This window comes from Amblyomma americanum, chromosome 2, assembly GCF_052857255.1.
Source record: "Amblyomma americanum isolate KBUSLIRL-KWMA chromosome 2, ASM5285725v1, whole genome shotgun sequence".
Classification (NCBI taxonomy): domain Eukaryota; kingdom Metazoa; phylum Arthropoda; class Arachnida; order Ixodida; family Ixodidae; genus Amblyomma; species Amblyomma americanum.
In genome coordinates, this window is record NC_135498.1 from 106,475,328 (window position 1) to 106,501,048 (window position 25,721).

General features: G+C 50.0%; 1 protein-coding gene across 2 annotated transcripts in view; it reads left to right on the top strand.

Annotated features, from left to right (window-relative positions):
* The first annotated feature begins 2,503 nt into the window (after positions 1-2,503).
* Positions 2,504-25,721, top strand: part of LOC144121731 (uncharacterized) — a 53,142-nt gene continuing 29,924 nt past the window's right edge. Inside the window, exon 1 of one of the 2 annotated variants that reach the window (XM_077655097.1) lies at positions 2,504-2,981. In XM_077655097.1, the coding sequence (XP_077511223.1) occupies positions 2,961-2,981 (21 nt within the window). In that variant the 5' untranslated portion in view covers positions 2,504-2,960. The remainder of the gene's footprint in view (positions 2,982-25,721) is intronic. The other variant, XM_077655096.1, reaches the window with a different exon arrangement.

A 25,721-nucleotide genomic window follows, 5' to 3' on the forward strand; every position in this document is an offset into this window, starting at 1 on the left:
GGAAAAGCTAATTACCGCTTCAGAAAAGGTAGCATAAATTAAGCATGAATTTAAATTTAACATAAATACATTTTGTTGGAACGTCGGCACACCGGGAATATGCAGACTAATTAGGTACTGCAGTTCGTTATTTATGCAAGCATTTGTTGACACAGAGCACACATGATCACAGACTTGAAAATGTGTGTAGGCACAGTACTGCACTTTTCAGTCTATTCACGAGCATTTCTTTGCGAGCTAGCCTTACAAAGGAGCCTGCTATAGCTGTTATTCCATTAAGTACCGTGAAATTAATTGTTCGTACGGAGGATCAACGTTTCAACTAATTACCCCCCTACCCCCATACCCAACAATTCTGGACAAAAGCATTTTTTCAGCGGGAAACCCTCTTTGAACGCAATTTTTTTCATATAATGTAATATTTCACTATCACATTCAATATATCCGCGGATCACCCGACGGCAGTCCCACAATTTTTTTTCTTCTGTTAACGTTCTCGGTATCGTCAAAAGCGTTCCCCATTTTTTTTCCTATGGCTGTCTTGACTCTTCGATGCGATGGATGGAAACACATAAAAAAAAAGATTTTGTTACGTATAAGAATGGACCATTACGATTAATATTCTTGTAACAGTATCACGCATTTCGCAATTTTAAAATTTTTGGTGTAGAATGTCGGGCATGTTTCTCAATATTGCTTTGACAATTGGTTCGTTTTCTTTAAATTTCGCAGCAGATTTACACCCGATCACAAGCACTGTACTGCAAAACGGGTGCAATTTTTTAAATTTCATAGCAGATGAATACCCGGCCGGAGGCACTGTCTTCCAAACGGCGTCTCTTTTCTTCAAGTTTAGCTACAGTATAACAGTCGATTTAAATTACGTTGGTATTTAAAAAAACCTGCGAACAAATACCCACTTCCTTGATGAGGTATTTGAAGGTTTTGGACACCACAACGAGCGCCGTTACAACAGTCTTAACCGCTTTTTGAGCCGCTCGTTAACCCTGAACATGAAGAGTGCGACGTGGCGTATCGGCACAGCCAGTGGTGCCGAAGGCCTGCCCTGGCCTATGCCCAATTAACCCACCGCTATCTGAATGGCCAAGCCATTGTGATACCATGCGCATTTTTTTCGAGGGATTTCTTTTCTTCTTAGCGTAGTTTCGTTATTGCAGCACGAGTTTTCGGCAGTGGGTTATACCTCTCAATACATTTGGGCTCCGGTTATTTCCTCAGGTATTCTGAAGTCTGAGTGACGTGAACAACTTCTCAGCGCTCTGCGCTAAGCCATCACAGGCAGACCATCAGGCGTTTGCACTTTAAGGCAAGCAGTCCTCAAAGCGGATCTGCATGATGTGGTGGGACTGCTATTAAAGCTTACAAGGATTTAACTACTGCACGCATAAAACAGGACCTGGCCGTATAATTTGCATTGATTTTATTTGTTCTCTTTCTCTTTTCTATCACGGGTCCATTGGAAATGATCTCTTTGTTTATCGTTTCTTATAATTATTTAGTTTTAAAAATAAAGGTTCAGCACAGTGTCTCAGCGTTTCCAGTTCTCTTGCTTACTTGCTTCGGTGTTGCCAGCGTTGCACTGCTACAACAAACGCCTCCACATCTTGCTTCAAGCGCTGCTTCCACGAGAGCTCTGTGGAAAGGCTCGCCTGTCCTCGGTATCACTCAGTGCAGATATTTATAATGAGGAGACATGTCCTTGTTTATCCACCGATTCGCCGCGTCACCTCAGATAGCTCCGTGCAGCTTTTTGATGAAATAGGAGCAAGGTAGCCATATTTGGAACTTGAAGGTGAAATGATGCCAAGCAAAAAAAATGTAAATCCGACACGGCTAGCTTACGAGAGCCGGAAACGGTCGCTCTTTGATGGGGCACGAACTAGGAACAACCCCTTTACTTCGCTAACCTTACTAAACCGACGTTTCACTCAAAATTAGCCCGTCCTGACGAGCGTCAATTGTTCGCGCCTCGCGCGGCCCACGAGCATCGCCGGAATGAGGGTCACACCTGCGCGAAATAAAAAAAAAAAGGAGCTCGCGCCGTTATAGCGCCGGGGCCCACATTCGCACACTATTTGCGCTAAATACTTTCACGCGGTCTCTGATCCTGCTTCTCAAGAGAAAAAAGAAAACGTATATAAGAGTGGGAGAACGGTCTCACCGCACGGGTGCGGAGAGTGTCTCTGGCGGCGGGCATCCAGGAAGCGAGAGAGCACCAAGACGAAGCCGGTGCAGCGGACGCGTGCCGCTCACCGGTACTCCTCCTCCTCCTCTATCTTGGCTCGGGAGAACTGCTCTTGACCGCCTTGGTTTCCTGCGAGAGCGTTTTGTACTCCCTCGCTCCGGCTGCCGGCGACGTTGCGTGGACTCCGACGCTCTCTTTCACAGGCAGCACAGCGGTAGCCTGAACTCTTTCACCTGCTGCCGTGCTTCCCTTTCACTCCCTGGCACTTTTCCCTTTCTTGCGCGAATCTTGGCCGGAACTGTGGTGTATCTAGACCGGCGGCAAACACCGCCAGAAGCCAAAGGGGGCCGCGCTGAGAGCTAAACGCCACCACCTCCCCCCACCCTCAACCCCGGCCGGTGCCGTGAGAGCACCTCCACGACGCCAGTGCAGCGCGGGCTCCCGAGCCTGGTGCATCGTCGTCGTCGTCGTCTCGGAGTCTGTGCTGGTGTCGCCCGCAAGCGACGCAGGGAGAGGAGCGTGTGCAGCCAGCCGTGGTTGGACGCAGCCGCGGTCGCGCAGGGTGTCGTCGCCGAGAGAGCGCATCTCACCTTGCCCCGGTCTCGCTTGAGGCGCCCAGGAGGAAAAGAAAGGGACAGCTTCGTTCGGGGTGCCTCCACGCCCCCTCAGCGCACGTTCCGTCTCGGCGTGCGTTGAAAAGCGCCGACGTCGGCCGGGACTTCGGCTCATAACTCGGGGAGCTTCGCCGACGAAGATGACGATTCCCGTGCTCGTGGTGAGTTGACGACGCTGAGTACCTGACAGGGGGATTGTGGACTGCATAGCGTGTCTCGGGTGCAAACCTCCATCATGGCAGTATACGGTTTTTTTTTTACGCTTAGAAATAAGACTAAGCAGAAATAACTTTTGCATCGTAGCATAGAAGACAATCTGCACCACTAAGACGCTCATTATGCTGGCTACCTTGGACCCCACAATGTAATGCACAAAAGCCAAAAGAAACTAATTCCTTAGCGAGCCGCTTGTACCTTAAAAGCTTGTTCACATAGCATGGAGAAGAACTTGTGTAACGGAACGGCGTGACACATTCACGCGTTAAGAGAGCTTTTTTTCACCCGAAAGACGTTTATGGTAAGGGGACTGCTCTCCTTGAGACGAGAAATAGATATTTTCATTCCCATATTTCTAGAACGTCAAAATTTTTCAGAGGAGTCAAGTCTGTTCGCGGTTGCTGTGAAGGAATTCTCGGCATTATGATGTGAACTGGCTTGTGCAATAACATAAAAAACTTGGCACCTAATTGTGGACTCTAGATAACACACCATTCAGTTTCCGCGTATGGGGAATTTTGACTCGACCCTACTGGAGCCTGCTAACGACTTCGCCACAGCCAATCGACTACCGGAATTGAGTCTGCAAGGAAATGTTTCGTTGAAATGGTCACATTTGTGCTATTTAAAGAATTAGATTGATTCGTCCGAAAAAGTAGGGCCTTCTCTGTGCGCTCAGAAAAGACTGCTTCCCTGACAGGAGCTAAGTTTGGATCGTTACGTTGCGGTTGTAATAACAGACCCCGCTTTTTTTTAATTGAGTTAAAGTCCAGATGCAACACAAACTGATCACGTTTACCATATAAATTTTTACCATTTTTAAGGAGCCTCGTTGCCTTATTATTTAACAGTGATGTATTGTTATCTCTTTTTAGTAGGGTGGATGCCGGTTTTCGATAGCTATAATGACGAGCAATTATTATAATTGTCGAACAGAGCATAACCTAAATCGACTTTTTCGAATAACACAGAGCCTTGTTCTTATGCCTACTTTCGCAATGTTTGATTGCAAGCAGCTTTGTATCCAAGGGCTCGTCTTTTATCCTTGTTTTCACTGCGCAAGGATTTTATTAGCGACCGCATGGTCCATAACAGGCTTTGTGCAATGCAACATGACAGAAAACCTGGAGCAGCCCTGCTGAAAAATTCAACGCTTATACATCAAGTTTGCCCCAATAAGCAGGTAAAAAAATTCGCTTTTATTTACAGTGTGGGCGATATCTCTCACAACTGGGATTTTCTGTGCAACATTTCCGCACTTCGTACTGAGTCATTTCAGGCAGTAGTTCTTATTCGACCACACATCGCGGAGCGTCCCGGTACACATATTTTTTTTTTCACGTAATAACGTATTACCACCATCATTACGCATTATTTTAGTCCCCATTGGCTGTGCGCAAAGAATGAGAAAAACAGAGCACAACAGCCTGCAGGTAATGTTTAGTGAGGCGTTGCCCTGTCAGGTGCACGTTGTGCCCATTTCAAGTTAGCGTTTAGGCAGTCATACACTTCGTTGTGTTCTGATGCTGTCTCCTTCCGTTTACGCCAAACCGAACACGATTCGTTAATGAGCTTTGCACGTAGTGGCGTGTTGCCTGTGAGACAGCCGGACGAAATGTCGTCATTGTTACGAGTGTTAAGCGCGCCTTTTATTCTTTTTCTCTATCACTGGCACAAGCGAAAGCACAAACACATGCACAAACGAAGGAGCGGACGGATAGAGAGAAGTAACAGCGCTTTTTATTCGTTATTACTAAAGCTGATGGACCGCCAGTTCTCTGCTTTGGACCATACCCGTGACTGTTTCTTCCAAAGCACGAACAAATTGTCACTGCGGTTTCAGTGAAGAAACGTGTGAATGTGTAAAAAATTCCTTTTCATTTTGTGCTAACTGTACGTCTTCTTGCATTCAAATGCTTCGTTACTTGGGGCTATTGCGGCAATCTAGCAATAATTATAGCGGGAAGGGCAGAAATTTGTTCTAGAAAACGCTTGCATTCAGCTGACCCGCCCATGCATACACGCAATTACGCGCACATGTCCATTGCCCGCCCGCCCGCCTGTTTTTTTCTTTTCATCTCTTTTCCCATCACAGTAATGGAACCTGCCGTTAAATGAGCTCAAGCCTAAGGCGCGTAATTATCGCTCGGCTTAATTGTGGCTTTCTTCCCAAAGCGATGCTGTATGTAACTCTGATTCGATCGCACGCTGGCGTCTGTGAAGGATCCCGTTTTTATCTAAGAAAACAGAAGCGAGTTCGGCGCCGACTAAATGCGTGATGCCGATCAGCAGTTGTCTCTTTTCTGTCACCTTCCTTGAGCCCCTGTCTCGAGCAGCTCCCCGAGAAGAGACAGCTCATTTCCTGCTTTCCGTTTTTCCGTCGCTACGCCTCATGAATGCGAACAAGAGCGGACACGGGAATCAAACGCGGTCGCGTTCCTTCTTAACGAGCACCGTTCCTAGCGCACAGCTAAACCCTACCTTTCCAGGCAACTCGCGCCTTGCTTTTTCAGAGCAATCAAGAAAGCAAGAACGGGTGCTCTCTATACGGGCAACAAAATGCGGAACAAGGTGAGAAAGATATAAGAAAAGCAAAAACAAAAAAAGAAGGCAGACACTCGAGATGTACGAGATTCTCAGTTCTCAATGGTCTCATTAGCGCACTCGGTGGCCGGCGGAAGCCCACCCGCGGGAGAAAAATATATCAACTTCGAAAGAACCAGCCACGGTTCTGCCTTGCGCACTCCGGGCGTTTATCTCAGTTTCGGCCGCTCCTACCGAGCCGAGCTGCTCTCTTATGGGGCTGGCCAAGTGGTCTGTATCGCTTCGGGCGGCGTCCAACAGCGACTCGGTACGCAGACGCGACACGGTTCCTTTCGCCGCCATGGTGGTCCTCCCGCTAAGCTTCAACCGCGATCGGACGGACAGAGGACACTTCCGGCCCTCTCTCTCTCTTCCTCACTTCCGCTCCTTCCCTCTCCCTTCTTAACTTCCTCACGTCCCGCTTACGGGCACACCCCGGATGGAAGAGACAAGGGACGACCCGGTTCTGTTTCGCCGCGGCGCAGATATATGCGTGCGTCTACGCGCCAGCACGAAAGGGTGCTATCTCACGCCTCCTTGAGAGCGCTGCCGATCGCCTCTCGGGATAAGGGCGCTGATTACGTAACCGTGCATATCACGAGGTCCCCGCAGGATGGCATTGTGTGGGCTGGCAGAGATGGTGGGAGATGCGCTCGAAAGCGTCGACACGGTGCAGTCCGATGCGTTGAGTCAGAGGATGGAGATATCATCGCGTCTCTCGCTTCGCAGTGACAACACCCAGGTGTTCCGCGTTCGCACTGTAAACAGGTGCTGTCATCCAACAGTCGCGTGAGAAATATTTTACTCCTGTACGAATAATTCAAAGATGTTTGGCTGTAGCGCGTAACTTTACTACCAATCATCACAATTCTGACTATGTTGGTGTTGTTGTTAGCCTTTATTTGAGTGTTAACTATGCGCTACGGATAATACGGAAAAGAAGATGCTGTTTGGGCTCAGGACTTCGAGCGCAGGACTGCAATATCATCTCGAATGACCTTTCAGGGTTCCACAGGTGGCACAAAAGTGACTGTGCCCTAAAGGTTTACTGTTCTCGTTCATCACAGTTTTTTGCTGAAGCAAGAATTACTTCCTTTGCGCTCAAACAGATTAGTCTTGGGAACGTGCAGATAGCACATGTATATCAAGACACATCCCCCGCCGCTGTGGCTCAGTAGTTACGGCTCTCGGCTGCAGACTCGAGAGACGCGGGCTCGATCCCGGCCGCGGCGGCGGAATTTCTATGAAGGCGAAATTCTAGAGGCCCGTGTACTGTGCGATGCCAGTGCACGTTAAAGTACCCCAGGTGGTCGAAATTTCCGGAGCCCTTCACTACGGCGTCCCCCATAGCCTGAGTCGCTTTGGGACGTTAAACCCCAATAAACCAAATGATATCAAGACACACAAAGTTTACTTCATCATCATAATCAGTTAGCATGGTGTGTAGCTTTTCCAAGTGGAAGAATACACAGGACGGCGGGATCCCATAACAATTGTCTAAGGAGTATTGCCTCAACAGCGAATGTCTTAAGCGAAAATATACACAACGCTGAGACGTAACAAATCTAAGTACTACGCCGCTTACGGGGCCCATCCATTGCATTCTCATGCTCTGCGTTTGGCTTTTGGTTAGCTCATAAAAAAAGCAAAGACGTACCACGCTCTTTTGATGACACGCGTGTGGCTTGCCTTTAAGCTGTTCGTATGGGCACCTTTTCACGGTGTCTTACCTGGGGGTGCGTTCACGTTTATGCCCCTCCCAACTTTCATGGTCCTGTGCTGCAGTGGTGCGGCGACAATTGTGCACCATCTCGGCTTACACCACTTTCTGTGGAGCCTCCAATTTATCATTCTCAGACGTTGCTATCCTGCGCGTACAATATGACTCTGAAGTTGCATTCATGTTGTCCATGTTATCTATTCTACAGATTTGTCGAACTAATGCTGCCGTCTTAAGGCTCGGAACCTTCTTGCCGACTGACGTCGTCAATTATAGATGGGCGTATCTGGGTGCGGCCAGCCATGGGTCGACCCGTTAAGAGAGAAAAGATCTGCGCCCAAGAACATAAAGATAAAATCAGCGCCCCTTATAAGGTGCCATGCAGTGGCACGCTGAAGAAGTTCGTTGACTGCCGAGAACCGTCCAGGCGTTCTTATTTCAGAAGAATGCTGTCCAAGCGGCAAGCTTGTCTCTCGCGTTGGCGTTCCCTGGGCGGCAGCGTCTCCAATGCATGCCAGCACCCGTCATTCCTCCGCTCAGTAATGAAGGCGCGGGAACGAAATATTCACATTCTGGCCTCGTTTATTCCGACGGCGTGATGTCACTGCGCGATAGTCGACAGCGCTGTGGTAGTTTATTGATCTTTTCTGTTGTTGCTGCATTCGTGCTGTCTCGAGGCACGGACGCATTCTTCACCGATCAGATTTTTTTTTTATTTCGCTCGCTATGTGTCCACGAAAGCCGCTCCCTTGTTTCCCTGTTAGAATTTTACTAGCATTTTTTTTTTGCAAGTGCGGTGAGAGTTTTCTTTTTTTTTCTGGGTTTCTTGATGGAAGGTGGTTTTAATTTGCTACTGAATGTTGCACGCTGAACCAATCTGATCACGAAAACTTTTTAATTGCAGGCTGGAAGACCATTTTCCAGAGCAAAATAGCGTTAGTGTTCAGCACTGGTATCTGCTTCCGTTGTCAGCGCACACTTATAGGAGAAACAAGAAAAACAAAGGCAAAATATATGTACTGCTTTGCGTGAGATGTCCTTGTCTTGCGCCTGTTTATCCCTGAAGTCGCCCGCATCTGATCATCGCCCATCTGCAGGCATGTAGACGCGGTTTAACAACAGGTCATGGGTGCAGGCTATCTACGGCAGGCACATGCCGAACTGCCAAAAACCTGTTGCGCATGACGTAAGAGCGTGTTCTATTCGCTGTCTAGCCCACGCACGCGCGTCGTCATTCGCCAGCACATTCCTGCGAATCTGGTTTTTTAGAACACTTCGGTTCAAGGTGAAAGCTAGGTCATCCGCGTCGGCAGTTTTTGCTTTTTTTTTTCGCCGCCGTCGCTGCCGCCGTTTACAAATCGCGAATCTAAGTCGCTTCGCGATTTGCATACACGCTTTCGGAGGTGGCCGCGCACGCTACCGGTGCACTTGACGCGGTCGGCCGATACGCTGGATGCGAGCGAGGCGACTTCGTTTAATGCCACTCCACGATCGATCGCTTAAGGTCATCCTCCCTATCGAAACCGGCTGGCTTCCATGCTAAAGAGGACACGCGTGTCCTACATCTTTCTTATTTCTTTTTATTCTTAGCGCCTCTCGTCGGGGTCGCGTTTCTCGGTATGAATTTTAAAGCGACGTTGAGTCAATATGCTGCCGCCCTGTCAGTACGCAGTGTCGACCTCACGTCGATTTGAATTTTCTTGGTCTATTTTGTTGCACAATACTGCAATTTTGCAAGCAACGATAAATTAATATTCCATGCCACTAGGTTAGCGTAGTCAACTTTCTAACTTTGCTTGCATAATTCTTTGAACTGATACCTGCTCCTGGATATTGACTCACGACCAGTTTTCTGTGATTGCAGCAGATATTGAACCGCTTTGCATTTACTGCAATCATTCGACTCCATTAGCAGAAGTTGCTTTGCGTATTAAGCACTATTTATACTGGGCTCACGAAGCTGCCGTTGACACCTGCTGTACAACTGTCCCGTCTACAATCGCGTGTACGCCGGTTAATATTTACAGCCAGCAAAGCAACTTTATAGGTTGCGAACCCTGTGATAAATTCGCGCTGCGAACTTAAGCCGCGGTAATTAGGTCGTCCCGAGGAAGCAATAGAAAAAAAAAACGCAACTTTGCCAAGGCAATCGCCTAACACCAATTCGATGCAACAACACGCCGATGTGAAAGTGCCAATCTTGAGAAATGTCCTTCATACAGAAAGCCAGCTCAGTATCAAGAACCACATAAGTTAAGGCGGGTTCCAAGAGCAGTCATTTGAATTGCAAGGCAGGAAACATGGCGGCGAGAGGCACGAATTTATTCGCTTAGACTTTGTGCCCTTCGGACGGCAAGAAGGCTTAGCTACCCTACGGACTAGCTGCTTGATAACTGCCGACCTGTTGAAAATACTACACCACTATTCATAATAGTAGTCCAGCTAGTAGCGGTTTGAAAGCATCGAAAAATAGAACGAACCCACGAATGGCAAGTACTCAGTTGCGGCATTTTCATACTTTCTCTTCCAGGAAACACTAAACCACCTGACAAGAAGTACCAAACAAGAAGCGTGAGCCCTATTCCAAGCAGGGCTGTTTTTACATGTGCTGTGCCGGCTGCGCAGAGTATGCGTGGGGCTATACTTGTGACCGCCCCGCTCCTTTCCTGAAGCTCTAACTGGAGCGAGCCGAAATTAACCTAAATCATAACAGTAAGCATTGCAGCGCAAAGCCCAGCCAATGGCACTGCTCACCGCTCCAACAGATGCGATTTCGGTGTAGCCGACGGTGATGTTAATCTTCGTTCTTATTTAAAGCTTTGAAGCATCGAGCTGCATTGCTCCCAAGGCACAGAAAGTGGTTGGAGCTGCGCCGGCTGCCTTAAACGGAGGCTAAACTATTAGGCGCCGGTATGAGCGCAGGAACGCGATGTCGGCTTGCGCTCTTGCCAAAGGCACGCTGGCACGAAGGCTAAATAGAATCGCTCGCGACTCACACGCCCCTTGCGTCCGCTGGCCTCCATGAATTTGCATTGAAAAAGAAAGACGAAGGAAGATAGAAAGAAGAACAACAAGAAAACAGACACACAGCGTGGGGAAGGAAAGTGGAAGCCAGCAGTGCGGGCTCTCCAGGAAAGGACAAGAAACAAGCAAGAACAGGTTAGTAAAAAAGAAACGACAATGTAAACAGCCATATACGAATGAATAGGGAAAGCAGCAAGAAACGCGCCATCACGCCAGAGTGTGCGAAGTCCGGCGAAGGTCACGCCTTGACGCGTAATTGGGCGTGCATACCCGCGTAGACATCGCACGCGATACGCGCGCTGTCACAGAAGCTAGCCGCAAGGATGATTGCACGTAAGTGGAGCTCTAGCTGTTGTCCACGCATGCGGGCGCGCAGTGTAGGGCCGGTTCTCATGGGCGTAACCGTGAGGGGCTGCGAAACGCGCTAGTTTGTCAGCGGCACTAACGCGGCACAGGCTCACCGCGCTTAGCAGGCGCCGTATAAACATACCCTCTGTGCGTACGTCTCCGGCCAGTGTGTGTGCGTAACATCTGACGTGTTGCGATGTCGTCACACATACTGGCACCGCCATTGACTGTTTGACGCCTCGAGTGACGGCGGTGGTTAAGTAGCGACTGCTCACGACACCTACTGGTGCGGGCTCTCGTTCTGTCCATTGAGGTAACCGCCATTCGTTACCGGGGCAGGGGGCGGTGAGTTGTGCTTGCTTCTTCGAAAAGCTGCGGGCGGCGACTGGAGAAGGAAAGTGCCATTTAGGTGCGTTGGGCTATCGCTCATAGCTATGATCTACCAATAAGCACTTTTGTCTGGGCCAGTTGGTTCATAATAGCAATTAAAGGAATAAACTTGCGCAAAGCGATTTGAAGAAAGGGACATGAGAACAGGACAGAGCGCTCTGTTCTGTCCTCACATCTCTTTCCTCTTCATATCCTTTCGCGCAAGTTTATTCCTTTAGTTGCTGTTATGATCTACCGCATCTGCCGAAAGAGGAGGGGGATAGGGGAGAGGTTTAAGGCTTCCTCTTCATACCCTAGTAGCAGCTTTGGTTTTGGTTTCGGCATCGATTCTCGTTCTCCGTGCGGGTCTGGTGCTACCGGAGTTCCCGCCCATCGCACTCAGTATCGAAGTCAGACTCCTCTACATCGCTTCTTTAACGCGAGAAACTTAACTCAGAGCCAGTGAACGCTTCTCGGCTCGAGGACACCAATGATGTCAAAGACCGCGTGGCTATGCGTGGCCACTGTGCTGGAACACGTCATCAACATTTGCCTTGGCATGTATAAGGCACTCTGCCGCCCGCATAGAGTGCACTGTCCTCCCCCTGTTCCACTGCGGCTGTCCGCACCCTCAGAGAGGGAGCGGTTATGCGTGTGCGGAACGGCTTCCAGCCAGCTGCACCGAAGGTAAATGGTGTTCGTATGGGCGTAACCGATGGCGAAACGCTGGGCTCGTCAGCGGCGATCACGCTCGGCGCGTCGAAGCACCGGTTGCTCCTGATTGTATGGACGCGGTTTTCTTGCGTGACCGAGGGATGGCAGCCTCCAGGCTGCTTGAGTGTGTTGTGAATTCCGAGGCCGTGGCAGCGCTCTGCTGCTAGCGGGGTGCAGCAGTTTGAAGATAAATGTGCTCCGTTATGCGAGAATTACGGTATAGCGCGTTTGCATAATGGCTGGTTTGGGTCCACGACTTCACTATGCGCGCAGTGGGATGGTCACGACTGGCTGGAAGCGGCTAAGGATTACAGGCGAAGATAGCGGAGAGGTAAAGTAACAAGTAGTAACGAAAAAAAAGGAAAAAGAAGACGAGAGAGAACTAGCCCTCTGTAATATTGGCTGCGAGCAGCTTCCACTTTACGGCTTGCTGATTCTGTTGTGCTCTGGCCGTCAAAAACAGGCTGAAGCGTGCCGAACGCGACAGAGATGGAGTTTTGGCTTTGGCGAGTGATGTTACGCTATTGAGACTTTGCAGCACACTTTCATTTTGTCTCTTTAATGTTTGAACAGCCGGTTGTCGGAAGTCGAAAGTCTTATCAGGTAGGTGTACATTCTGACATCTTTCACCGCAACTGTCATGAGAATGAAGCGAACAGCCGGTTCAGTATGTCGGTCCGCGTCTGAACAAAAAGCACCGGTGGTTGTAGTTGGGAAGGCGTGTCCGATCAGATTAAATGCGAGCAAACGTGACTACGACTCGAAGGTCGTTCTTAAGAGCAGTCGGCCAACGTTTTGCTTGTTTTTGCCCTGTCGTTTTGCGACGAAGCCTTGACTTCTGCGGATGATAAAGCCTAGCTCTATTAAGTTACGTTTCAGATGGCGGTACCAGATACACGGTCGCTCACTTAGTCCGTACCCTTTGTTCAAACGACAATGCATCATTAAAGCCATGTTGTTGGCACTAAATACTTTCGATGCGCAATCACAGCTTCTCTCCGGCCTAAGTGAACATGCGTTATGGAGGGCGGCTTCATGTGGAGTGAATGCTTACGAGCATTAATGAATTAAGGCTGAGAAATTTGCTCGAAAGAGGGACGTGCAGCCGGCTGTAACTCTGAGACACTACTCTGAGTTAAGAGTTCTAGCCAGAAAGACAATGCTAGCCAAACGCTCGAGCCGTCGGCGCGGACAATGATGTTCTCCTATGAACAAATACGTTTCATCACCCGTGTTTCGCGCATTATTCAACTACGCCTAACGCTTCAGCAACTGCTCGAGACTAAATTGGTATTTCCAGTCCACGTGTCTGACCGAGCGATTAAAGCGTACTCCGCTTCTGAAAGCTGCCTCGAGGCCTAGGGCTGGGTGAACAGGGGCGCGGTCCCGATCGTACAGCGACTTCTGCGACCAAACCAAAGGGGATGGGGACTGGTTCCTACAGAGCCGAGATCGGGGCCCGGAATTAGGCGTTTGTCGCCCGAAAGATTAGGTGACCGGAACGGAGACACGCTTCGGGACCTCTTTCCCTGCTTCGCGACAGAGAAAGGAAGGAAACGCCGTTAAGGGGCAAGGCAGCCGGCTTCGGGGAGGGGGAGGGGCTCCATTTTTAGTGGAATGAGCGGCTCCACTTCCTTCCGGGGGACGGCTGCTGGCGAAACCGTTTCAACGTGCACACCGGCGCACGTGCCTTTGGGGTCAGCTCCGCGAGGGCCTGCGTATGTGTGTACGAGGGTGAATGTCTGTGCGTACGTACGCAGCCGCCAATGGAGCGAGGCACTCCCAGTTCACTAGGCGCGCGTCGACGAGACCGGTATGCGCAGACATGAGCCCCCGAAATAGACAGGCGGCATGCACGCTTCATATATGAGCAGGCTTGATGGTACGCCCGCCATACCTTCGGGCCAGCGGTCACTTTATAGAGGCGTATGCAAAGCATGCAATGCCAGATATTATGGCCGCTTGCGATGTCCGGGACCGAGCACTGATGACGCGTGGCCTCTTTTTCTTCGTGACTTCCTTAAGATAGGAAAAGCTAAGCAAAGTAGCACTAGAGCTCCTCCCCCCCTTTTCCAGCCGTTTTTTTTTTCCTAAGTACACTTTTTCACTCGCCCAAAGTATACTTCTGCCAGCACCACAGTATTTCGAAGATCACCCCATGCCGATGCGCTTCAGTTCCGGCAAACAGTGGAGCTGAGGGTACTGATGACTGCGCCTCGCGAGCGGTACTGATGACGTCACTTCCAATTGCTTTTGTCTTTGACAGAAAAGACAAAGATTTTTTTTTTTTCACGTCAGACTGTCGCTCACGTTTGTAGGCTGTCCGAATCCCCCGGAAGTCTGTCTGCGGCGAAGCGTCTCACGACTTCTGTTAAAGCGCGCATTTTATCGTGACCCAGGCTACCGTCGTAGGCTGCCCGGCTATTTCTAGACTCTGCGTCGGTGACTTACCCGCATAGAATCTCGTCACCATTCAGCCGGACGCAGCAGGGCTTTGTGAAAGGCGCGTGAGTCGCACACCGGGAGCTGCCCGCCTCTTGAACTTTTTCCCGCCACATCGGCGACACGGAAGGGCGTATAGGACCATCGCTCGAGGCGGCATATCTCTCTGGCCGCGTATAACGGCATTAACAGAGAGAAATTGTTCTCATTGCTCACGGTACTCTCTTACGTTATTTCAATGCCAGTGGCTTTGTGCGCCGGCTGCATGGCCACCTCGGTGTAGTAGCCCTTACACGGCGACACAAGGTGAGTCGATTGTGTGCGGCCTTAATGGGCGTGCGATGGGCGTAGCGCTCGCTGGGCGTGACGTCTTTGAGATTCAGAGCAACGCTTTGCTAATGGCGGCTGCCCGCCGGCGAAAGCTGTTCCTCGGGGATGGTTAGCATTCCGCTCCCGGCGCGCTTTTCTGAAGCGCCGGTTTTACGAAGTGTCGAAACGCTGGTACTCACCCTCGTCGCCGTCAGAGAAAAGGCGCTAGTTTTATTCATGTCGTTTCCAGTCCGGAATACGGCACTTCGTGTGAGTCATCCCTTTGTTGCGGGAATAACGGTTCCGTTTTCTCTCTAGAGTTAGCTTTAGAGCTCGCCTCGAACAATTTTCCTCGGTTGCACAGCTAAGTATACAGTGGAAGCTTCCGAGAAAGGTCACCGTCAGTTAATTATGGAAAAACCTAGGGAACACAGAATGTGGCGCCGATAGGCTGAGCTGTGGAGCCCTTTCTTGGGCACAGCCGTTGTTCGAGGAACAGTACCGCTGATCCTCGAATGAGACCGGAAGATGAAAAGTTGTACAGCAGCACAATGGTTCTGACGCACTCTAAATGAGAAGCAGAGACTGCAAAAAAAGGAAGGTGAAATAAATTAGTCGATTTTTTTATTAACTGTTTTGCTTAGCATACCCCTTAAGAGGGAGCTTTAAGTGATTCTGAATCCTGCTTACAGCACAGAACAGCGTGTCCTTGCTTTATTCTGGCGAAAATATCACTTCTTGCGACAGACAGTGGAATGCAGCTATAGCAAGGGCTGTCTGTGGAGAATCTTGAAAAAGATATAAATTATTCATTCAAAGCCATTTTTCTTTCTCAAAACTATTTTGCGGACGAAATGCAGCGAAATTTGAGGCCGGCAGTTTTCTCAGAGAGGCATTCCCAGCACGAATCACCGAAGTAAACACATTACTAAAAATAGCAACGTACACATCGGCAAACACTCCTAACATGTATAAGTCAAGTGGTTTATTATTTTTGAGTCCTGTATGCTGTCTGCTGCCATGTAAACGGCTCCGGGCCCAGTCAAGCTTTTCGCACAATGGCCTTTTTCTCTCTTAGAGAAATAAAGAATGTGTGTTGTTTATTGTTGTTGCTGGCATGAGTAGCGCCCAGCACATTATTGTTTCAACTGCCTGTCTAAGGGCCCGAAACTACTAGGACAATACTAAAACGATGTATTCACACTTATCGATCTACCGCGCAGAAATCCGCCGTCTTTCATGGGGAGCGCATAGCAAGGCTTACTACGGCAACGGTACGCGTTTCGTCCTTTCACCTGGGAGCAGTTAGTGAATGGCTAGAAACACGCGTGCCCAACTGCATGCTCAGCACGCTGCTTGGTGGCTCTGTGTCATCCTTGCACCTCACACCAAGGGTGGAATTTCGGACTTCGTTTTGATGGGGAGCGGTACACCTCGTCACACTGCTCGATCAACGATTTCTCCCCAAGGTTGATGCTAGGTGACAGTTCTCGGCATCTGCTTCATGGTTCCTTTTTAAGCTTGACGCAGGGAAACAGCCTGCTGTAAGCTGAAAGAGTGAGTGCATATCTGGTTGCTGCGCCCCACCTCGAATTGCAGGAGTCGTGTCGTAAGGCATGCCAGCCGAGGAAATCCGACAAGCGCTACCATGATTGCGCCCAGATTTGCTCTCGGTCTGAAAGTACTGCGTGTTGAAATAACTGTCGCGCTTGCGGAATCAGTCCCTTCGCGTATCCAGGTGTGCACGCGGGACTGTTAGTGATCTCCGCCTGCCAGCTCATTTTTTTTTCTCGCTCGCTTTTTATATTGTCCTCTGTCATGTTTCCTCGAGTCAGGTACACTTCCCCGTACAGCTACTATTTTTGCGCTTCTCTCGCAGCTGCCGGCTGCCTAAATGTGGAGAGAGCCCCACCTCTATCTAATCTCGTTTTCTCTGTGATACACGATCTGCGAGCGAAGATAGACATTGAGCACTATCTTTACTGTAAGAATTCGTAACACGTTCCGTGAACACGTCCACGAGCAGCGCGCTTTCCGTTACCGCTGCTACAGCTCTGCTGCAGCTCTGAGAAGCAGGCCACGAGTATGACTCAAGGACGTGGACAAAATACTGCTGAACTTGGAAAAAAGAAGAAAAGGCAAGATAAAAGGAAGAGAAAAATAAACGCATGATAGTGAGTCCTGTGCACAACAAAGAACGCCACGAGCGCGGAAACCCGGATGCGTCGGCCGCGCCTAAAACACATCCAGCACACCGTGCGTAGATTTTTTGTCTGGGAATACGTGCCTGCCGTCTATCTGTCTAGCCATCGGTTGAAAGAGCGGTCCCTCTTCTGTCATGCCGTAGAAGTTTCAGCGCGCTCCCCACAACTGTGCTCACGAGGAAAGAGGTGGACAGCTCACGCACGCCGCCCCACTGCGTTGCAGCTTAGAATGAACGCGTGTGTAGTACGCAAGGCACCATGTTGGGCGGTGGCAACGGTGGTGGCTCCGCTTAAGGAATGCGACCAGGGTGCGTTCGGGCGTGTGCCTCGCGCACAGCCAACGAAAACACTTTCTCGGTCGCGTGCGGACCCCGTGTACATGGGAAGGAAGGCGCGCGCGTTTTCTCGCGTGATCGCGCGTGCCCAGACGAGACTGGGGAGGAGAAAGTTCGATTCAAATCAGGCCGATATTCCTCGCCCACTTCGCTCGGGACCACGGCGTGCAAACTTTCCGCCTTTCGTTCCTGGCGTGGGTTGGCGTCGTTATGGTTGTTGACTTCGTGTTTGACTCTCGTAAGGGTTTTTCGAGGAGATAAGCGATCGGTGGCCATGTTCACGGGGTGAGGGCGCGGTCTGGGAAGTCGCTTGTTCGCTTACACGTTAGTCTGGCGGAATCGGTTGGGAAAATCGGAGCTTTACTGGGTGCTCGATTGACTTGCACAGGTCGTGCGGTAGTGAGGAGGAAAATGAACGGAGAAAATCGGCACGCTCTATATTTTTTTTTTTGTTAAGACTGCTCAGGAAGGAAGTCAATGTCGAACTTTGTGGCTCTACAGAGAAAGAAATTTGCTTTATGGGAAGGAGTTATTAGAGGCTCACCATGTATCTAATATTAAACTAAAATGTTCGCTGGCCAGGTTGTGCGGGATTCCCGTTAGTTCTGGCACATCGGCTACCAGATGCGCGTTGTGTGGCTCAGAAACAGCAGCGCAAGTTTAAGAAGCTTCTGGCGGGATCGATTATTGGCAAATTTGTGCTTATTTATCTTTCGTAAAGAACATAATGTCGAGAGTTCACAAAACAATATAGCCATGCGTAAGTGATAATGAAGAACGACAGGCAGTGCTGCCGAAAGGACTAAGATAAAAAGTTCATTTCTAATGCGTGCCCTTTTTTTCTTAGCCGATGGGGAATGAATGTAGCTTTTTCGAGCTTTTCTGCTCTTTTTGTCAGGTTTAATGTTCCTTAGCTTACAAGTAAATCTTCGCATGGACGAGTCTTTTTCATTTATGTATTTATTCACAGATACCTGCTGCGCCCGGAGGCATTATTGCAGGGGGGACGTACAATGAACGTCTGTACGTCTCATCAGGTGATGAGACGTACAAACAACACACAGAACAGCCATAAAATACAAAAAATCAGGCACAAACACACGTACATTAATGATACAAAGTTAAGATGACGTGATTCTATGAATAAAAGCGTGAAGCGCTTCCACAGATGTGTAGTCAACGACATTTTTGGGGAGTTTATTCCAAACAGGTATGACATGCGGAAAGAAAGGCTTCTGATAAACGTTAGTTCGACATTTCATTTCACGCACCTTAAAAGCCTGATCACAGCGTGCAGACACAAAATGTGGCAGCTGAACGTACAGAGTTTATGAATCCCGGTTTTTCTGAAATAGACGCGATTGAAGATTTCTAGTTTAGTGCGCATGCGCCTATTACTGAGAAGTTCCCAGCCAAAAGATTCCATTATTGCTGAAACGCTGTGTCAGTCCTACTCATTGGCGACAAACCGGGCTGCGCAGTTCTGTACGCGTTCTAAACGATTACCTCTTCGCGTTACAGCGTCCTTTGTAAATAGCATAGAGGTCAACAAGTTTCGCTTCTAAATCGTTCAGTGCGATTAGTTTTGTGCCTGTAGCGCTGCGAATTCCACGAGACTACAATACACTGCAATCCAAACAAACAGCTCCGAAACTTTGGAGTGTTAGCGGGGACCCACAAGAGACCTAGAACGTTTTCCAGAACCAAGAATAATGATTCGTAGATTTAAATAAAAAGGGGGCACACCTGCACGCTTCGTTGCACTCAGGCATTGCACAGAATATGCGCACATATAAGAATTCACGAGACAAAAACCACTTTATATATAAGTAGAGAGCCCTGGAGCGAACTAGCAAACGCATACGCTGCGCGCTCTCTACTAACTTCCCAGTGGTTGCAGGAATTTCGCTGCAAAACATTGAAATGCCAGAAATTTCGCGCAGAAGTGTCATGATCCACTCAGGCAGTTCAGCTCCACTTGCAACAACGCGGCCTCCTGGAAGTACCTGCATATTACTCACACCGTGACCTCGATCCTTGCGGACGACGCACTGGTGGTTTAAAGGTATTGCTGCCTATACAAGGTATGCCTGGTGCGAAGTGTGACAGCTCAATGACCCTTTCATTTATCGTTTGAAGCACGTGCGTTGAACTTTAAGTGGATGCACGGGACATCTGCGCTTTGAACTTGCTTCCAATATGTGTTGTGCCCAACTTGGTCGCCTATAGTCGTAATGTGTTGATATAAGCGTATATAGGTATGTTTTGTTTAGCAGCGCCTCAATTTGAGCGCGATTGCTCGGTGGGTAGCGCAGGCACAAAACACTACCACGTGAAGGAAAAATATTGGCGTAAATGGCTGGCAAAGGACAGGGTCAATTGGAGAGACATGGGAGAGGCCATTGCCCTGCAGTGGGTGTAATCAGGCTGATGATGATGATGATGATGATGAAAATGCGTTCATTCTCAATGAAAGCAAGGCTTGCGCCCATTTAAATAAACGCACAAAATTCTTGATAGAAAAAGAATGAAGCGCTTTTAGGCTCCCAGTTTGCATGTATACGTGAACACCAGTCGCATGCGAGCGAGATAGAATAGATGAATAAAAAAAAAATCTCCTTCGTTTTGCCCCATTGTCCGCGCTAATATGATTCGAGGCCACACTCGTTTCCTGTAAGTCATCGCTGCCGTCGCCATTGTTGCCAACTGACTTTGTTTATCGCTGTCAAAAGCGCTGGCCGCGTCACAACCTGGGCCAGCCCACCTTGGACCGGATAACGGCTATTTCTCGCCAGCGTCGTGCCGTACCGTAACGGCCGTCTGGGCCGAAAGCCGGAAAAGGGTAGCAAATGCGGAGTGTATTGTGGCCCCCACGCCGAATTCGTTTCTCTTTTTCTTTTGTTTTCGCGAACAATGAACCCGGCTTTTGAACGGTCAGGTGGCGTTTCGCGCCGTCCCGTGTGTATACGTTCGGTCCGCTTCGCGACTTGAGTCCGAACAATCGCTTTGCTTATCCGCGGTTCTGCCGCAGGCACACGGCGGCTGCAGGCAATGAGAAGGTTGCCGGAAAGAGCCAAATCCGGCTAAATGGACGCAAGTCTCTGTCCAATCCGCTTAACTGAAATGAGTTCGAGTTTTTATTTGCTCGCTTTTGCTTTCACGTCTGGCACAAAAATCGTTAAGCGCAAGTAGAGAGAGTGAGCGAGAAAGAGAATATAGACCGGTGCATGCGGCAAGGTGCTCAGTCTATTCTGTAGCCACTGGGGAGAAAGAGAGATTGAAGATAGCAAGAAAGAAAAGGAGGGAGTAGCCATACTCGCTCGCGCGCATACGCTAAGCGTATCTGGGGTATTGAGGAGAGACCTCTGGCGCCCACGGACGTAACAGCGGTCAACGTTCCCCGACGCCGATCTTGAGCAACCGACTGTAGGTTGAAAGCTGCTCGCTCTGAATGGCGAGGTCGCTCGGGTCACCGCATGCGTGACCTCTCCATTCACCCCGCATTCAGGCACTGTCCCTGCGAGCGCCCAAGGACGTGCCCTCCATCGTCCTCGGGGGCGAGTCGGCGGCGTGATTCGATTTTAAGTGGCCGCTGCGAACGGCGGTCCTTTGAGCACCACGGTTCGTTACGCAAAACGGAACGGTTGTCCGCTCGAGCGCTTGCGCAATCTAGAGCCTTTCGCAAGGGGAACTATCGAGTCCCTTGTCGTCAACGCTAAGAAGAAGACGGTGGGCAAGCTGCGGTGGTGCTCTATCGGTCGGGAAAGTGGTTTTCTTTCACACAATGTGGCTCACAAGCCGGAGGAAGCCGCCATTGTCGGGCACCCTCATAACTATGACGTGGCGTCTTCTTGAGCGTGTGTTACGCGAGCAAGAAAGCTGGTGCCACGGCGCTACACGCGCTTATATTTCCAACATGGCGTCAGTCCAAGCCAGGCGCTGCCTGCGCACGGTCCAAATGAAGAAGCTTCGCAAGGCTGTACGTACACGATCGTTATGGTGCTGACGGAGCACGCCAGACCGCATGAACGTATCAGCAGTGCTTAAGGAATTGCACTTGCGTGGACTGATCGGTCGCTTTAATTACGCTTGATTCTCACTGTTTTTTTAGCAAATTAATTCTCATTCGGCTTTGATCGCTTGTCCTCGTGCTCATTTGTTCTGTGAGATGTTACGCTGTAGGAAGACTTGCCTATACCGAAGCGCATAGATGTAGGACAAGTGCAACACAGCGAGCAACTGCGCGGTGCTACTGCCGCTCTCACGATTCTTACTGTGCCATGCCAAGATCAACGAGCCGAGGACTGCGTCAGCTCGTTGGGGGGGGGGGGGGGGGGGGGGGGGGGGGGGGGGGGCAACTATCACTGGCGCTGATGCGTATTTTCGGCACCTCCGTCATTTCTAATGTGGTCTTTCAGATACTGTTTTTCGGACGCTTTTGCCCTGAGACAGATGCTATATGTTACCTCTCTACGAGCTACCTTACTGGACCTTTAGTCTTGTAAAAGGGTGATATTTCACGAGGAATAGCGCAGAGATTGTCGCACTATCGGTGGAATCATGCACAGCGCTGTGAAGGAGGGGTTGATGGAGGAAGGGCAAGAAGGGACGCCGTAGCCGAGGACCTCGTATTAATTTCGAACGCCGCAGGTTACGGGCGCTGGCATCTCATAGCACATGGGCGTCTTTGTATTTCTTCTCCGGAGAAGTGCGCCCGCCGCAGCCGGTTCTCAATCTCGGAATCTAGTGCTCACCAGATGAATGCCACAACCAGTGAGACACGGCGGCGGGCGAAGTCCTAAACCCAGAGGCTCGCCTTCCCATGGCACGCGCACCATGTCTGCTACCTCAGATTTTGGCGCCGAAGTATCCGAAAGAGGCTGTTTCGAGGGTATATATTCTCACAAAAGTAGCTTCAGGGAGCCCATAGAAAGTCTGTAGGTAGTCTGTGGACGGTCTATAGACCTTTTCGTACGGGTATGCTGCTGAGAAGCTACAGGGCTCACCCTGCAGCAACCCACATAATCACTCATTTGGTGTAATACAAGCGTCTTTATTGTGGCTCGGCTTGTACTGCTGCGCCTATGTCATTGTGAAATCGCTGCTACGTCACGCAGCCCTTCGTGTCGCAGTGATTCCGCTATGTGTACACGTCCTGCATCAAGCGTGCGGTCCCGTTTGCCTCGCTAAGTGGCGCGCGTGTTCACGGTGTCAGTCGGCAGGAGTAGCAGTCATCTGGAGCATGACTTCCTCCGTGCTGACCACGACACGGCGGGACGACGACAGCCATTATGTCGGCGCGTACGCGCGATCGCCTTGTCGCACGCATCGGCAATCAGGCGGCGCACACAATTCGTGCCAGCGGAAGAGCCGCGGGGGCCGAGCGGTTGCGGCGAAGCTCCGAAAACCCGGTTCCAGAGGGGCCAGCCAACCCGCCAGCCCAATTCCTCACGCCACCACCGTACAGAGTGCGGGCGTTCGCATGTCCGCGCTGCTAATGCGGTCGTTCTCACAGTGTACGCGGGATGCATGCACGGCTTCTTTGACGATGCGTCCCGCGATGAAACCAGCGCCACCCTCCTGTGGCTTATCGTCAGAATTCACTCGGGTTCTGAGAGGTGTTACTGCAGACAGGCGGTGGGAAACGGAGACTGTGGACGTGAAGACACGTGGAATGCGAGAGGAGGTAACGGGAGGAGTGAAAGAGAAGGACAAAAGATTTGCATCCCGACCGAAAGATACCAAGGAGGAGCGTGAGATTGCGGTGGGAGCATTTGTTGAGGCTTATCAGCGCAAACAAAATGAAATCGAACGGACAAGCGTGATGCTGCCCGAGCAGCTGCCTTGCGAAGGCAGCACCTATTTCAGTTGTGTTGGACATGATACAGTCAACGAAAGAAGAAATGTGCCATATTACCGAGCGCACGCTGTTACGATATTTTTGCCTGTCAATGCTGGGTGTAATACAAACGTCTTATTGTAGCTCGGTTGTACTGCTGCGCCTATGTCATTGTGAAATCGCTGCTGCATCACGCAGCCCTTCGTGTCGCAGTGATTCCGCTATGTGTATATGTACACGGTCCTGCGCCAAGCGCAATAACTAGACAGGAAAAGTGAGTCCTCACATACGCCTTTAAAATGGAGTAACTAAGGAGTACTCTGCACAATGATGCTTAATTACGATGCGGTTATTAACTAGTGCTGGGGTGGAATAGACTAGCCATGCAACAAATGTGCTCCTCCAATAAAACCGCACCTGAAATGGACAAAGCCCGCGTTTTGAGTCGCCATCGACCGTAACTGCGCACGGGCACGTTTCTTCAGTCTTGCTTACGGCTGCGTTCACCTGTGCGTCTACCAGATTGTCATCGACTAAAGCTATCTCTAGCCACCCTGTATACGCAATGCCTTATGACCTCGACTGTACCAGAAGCTTGGAAGAATGCAAACATTATCTTAATTCATAAGAAGGGAGGACGCCAAGGACTTGAAAAATTACAGGCGATCAGCTACTATCCGTTGCCTACAAAGTATTTACTAAGGTAATCGCTAATAGAGTCAGGGCAACGTTAGACTTTAATCAACCAAATGATCAGGCAGGCTTTCGTAAAGGATATTCTACAATAGATCATATTCACACCATCAATCAGGTGATAGAGAAATGCGCAGAATATAACCAACCTCTATATATAGCATTCATTGATTACGAGAAAGCATTCGACTCAGTGGAAACCTCAGCAGTCATACAGGCATTGCCTAATCAGGGGGTAGAAGAGCCTTATGTCAAAATACTGGAAGATATATATAGCAACTGCACAGCTACTATAGTCCTCCATAAAGTCAGCAATAAAATCCCAATAAGGAAGGGCGTCAGGCAAGGAGACACGATCTCACCAATGCTGTTCACCGCATGTTTGCAGGAGGTATTTCGAGGCCTGAATTGGGAACAGTTGGGAATAAGAATAAATGGAGAATACCTAAATAATCTGAGATTTGCTGATGACATTGCCTTGCTGAGTCACTCAGGAGGTGAACTGCAAATCATGATCAACGAGTTAGACAGGCAGAGCAGATCGATGGGTCTAAAAATTAACATGCAGAAAACCAAGGTAATGTTCAACAGCCTAGCAAGGGAACAGCAGTTCACAATTGGCAGCGAGAGCCTAGAAATTGTGCCGGAATACGTCTACTTAGGGCAGGTAGTGACAGCTGATCCGGATCATGAGAGGGAGATAACTAGAAGGATAAGAATGGGGTGGAGCGCATATGGCAAATTCTCGCAGATCATGAGTGGCAGTTTACCAATTTCCCTCAAGAGGAAAGTGTACAACAGCATAATCTTACCGGTACTCACCTACGGGGCAGAAACGTGGAGGCTAACGAAAAGAGTTCAGCTTAAGTTAAGGACAACGCAGCGAGCCATGGAAAGAAAAATGATAGGTGTAACGTTAAGAGATCGGAAAGCGGCAGAGTGGGTGAGGGAACAAACACGGGTTAATGACATCCTAGTCGAAATCAAGAGAAAGCGAAATGGGCTTGGGCAGGGCATGTAATGCGAAGGCAAGATAACCGCTGGTCTTTAAGGGTAACGGAGTGGGTTTCCAAGAGAAAGTAAGCGTAGCAGGGGGCGGCAGAAGGTTAGATGGGGCGGATGAGATTAAGAAGTTTGCAGGCAAAGGGTGGATGCAGCTGGCAAAGGATAGGTTAATTGGAGAGACATGGGAGAGGCCTTTGCCCTGCAGTGGGTGTAGTAGGGCTGATGATGATGAAAGCTATCTTGTCTCCGAAATCATGAAATATGTGCCAAGGTGGTCTATTCCTCTCCTGAACTGCCGTGGAAGTATGCGGAGGGACCTTGAGCTCACTGCATGCAAGAACAGAAGGCTCGACGTCGCCCTGCTCGGTGACCCTAAATATTTCGCTGCCGTCGACTCTGAAACATGAGTTGGGCGTTCCTTCGTGGCGAGGACGATCCCGCCACTACGACGACGGCTCGGGAAATTCTCGCCTCGGCGTCGCTTCGTCGATCACCCGCCCGCTTGCTTCTCACCACACGCGCCACTTCGGGGCGCGCCGCAGGTTCGATTCGAGGTCGCGATAACGACCTTCCTCTTCTTCCGGTTATTCCAATCGCGACGGGGGCCTGTCCGCACTGTGGCACGTCCGCGATGGAGCGAAACGGCGACGCGGCGAAAAGTGTGCCCTGGTAATCGCGTGCCTGCCCTGGCTACCTCCGCGCCCTCGGGAAAGGGACCCGTTCAAACCTCATTGACTGCGTGCGGCTGTAAGCGGAGGCGAAGGCAGTTTCTTTCCCCTTTTCATTTTTATTTCTTTTTCCTTCCCCATCCATTTGCTCGCGTAGCACCACGTGCGGAAAATTGGGCTCTGGAGGACCGGCGCGTGCCCGTTGGGAGATGAGCTGCGGAAGGCGCGAGTGGCCGGTAATGGCACGTGCTTGCAGTTAACCCGCATAAATCACCGCGCCCTGTGTGGAAGTCCGGTAATTCGTGTTTATTGCCGAGTAGATTTTCCCGGCTGGTTTGGGGAAGTGTATGGCGTCTCGGCCAGTGTGAAGCCCGGCGAGGTCCTAAAAAAGATGTGCATCTCCCCTTCAGCTTTTGCACCAGGGGATTAATG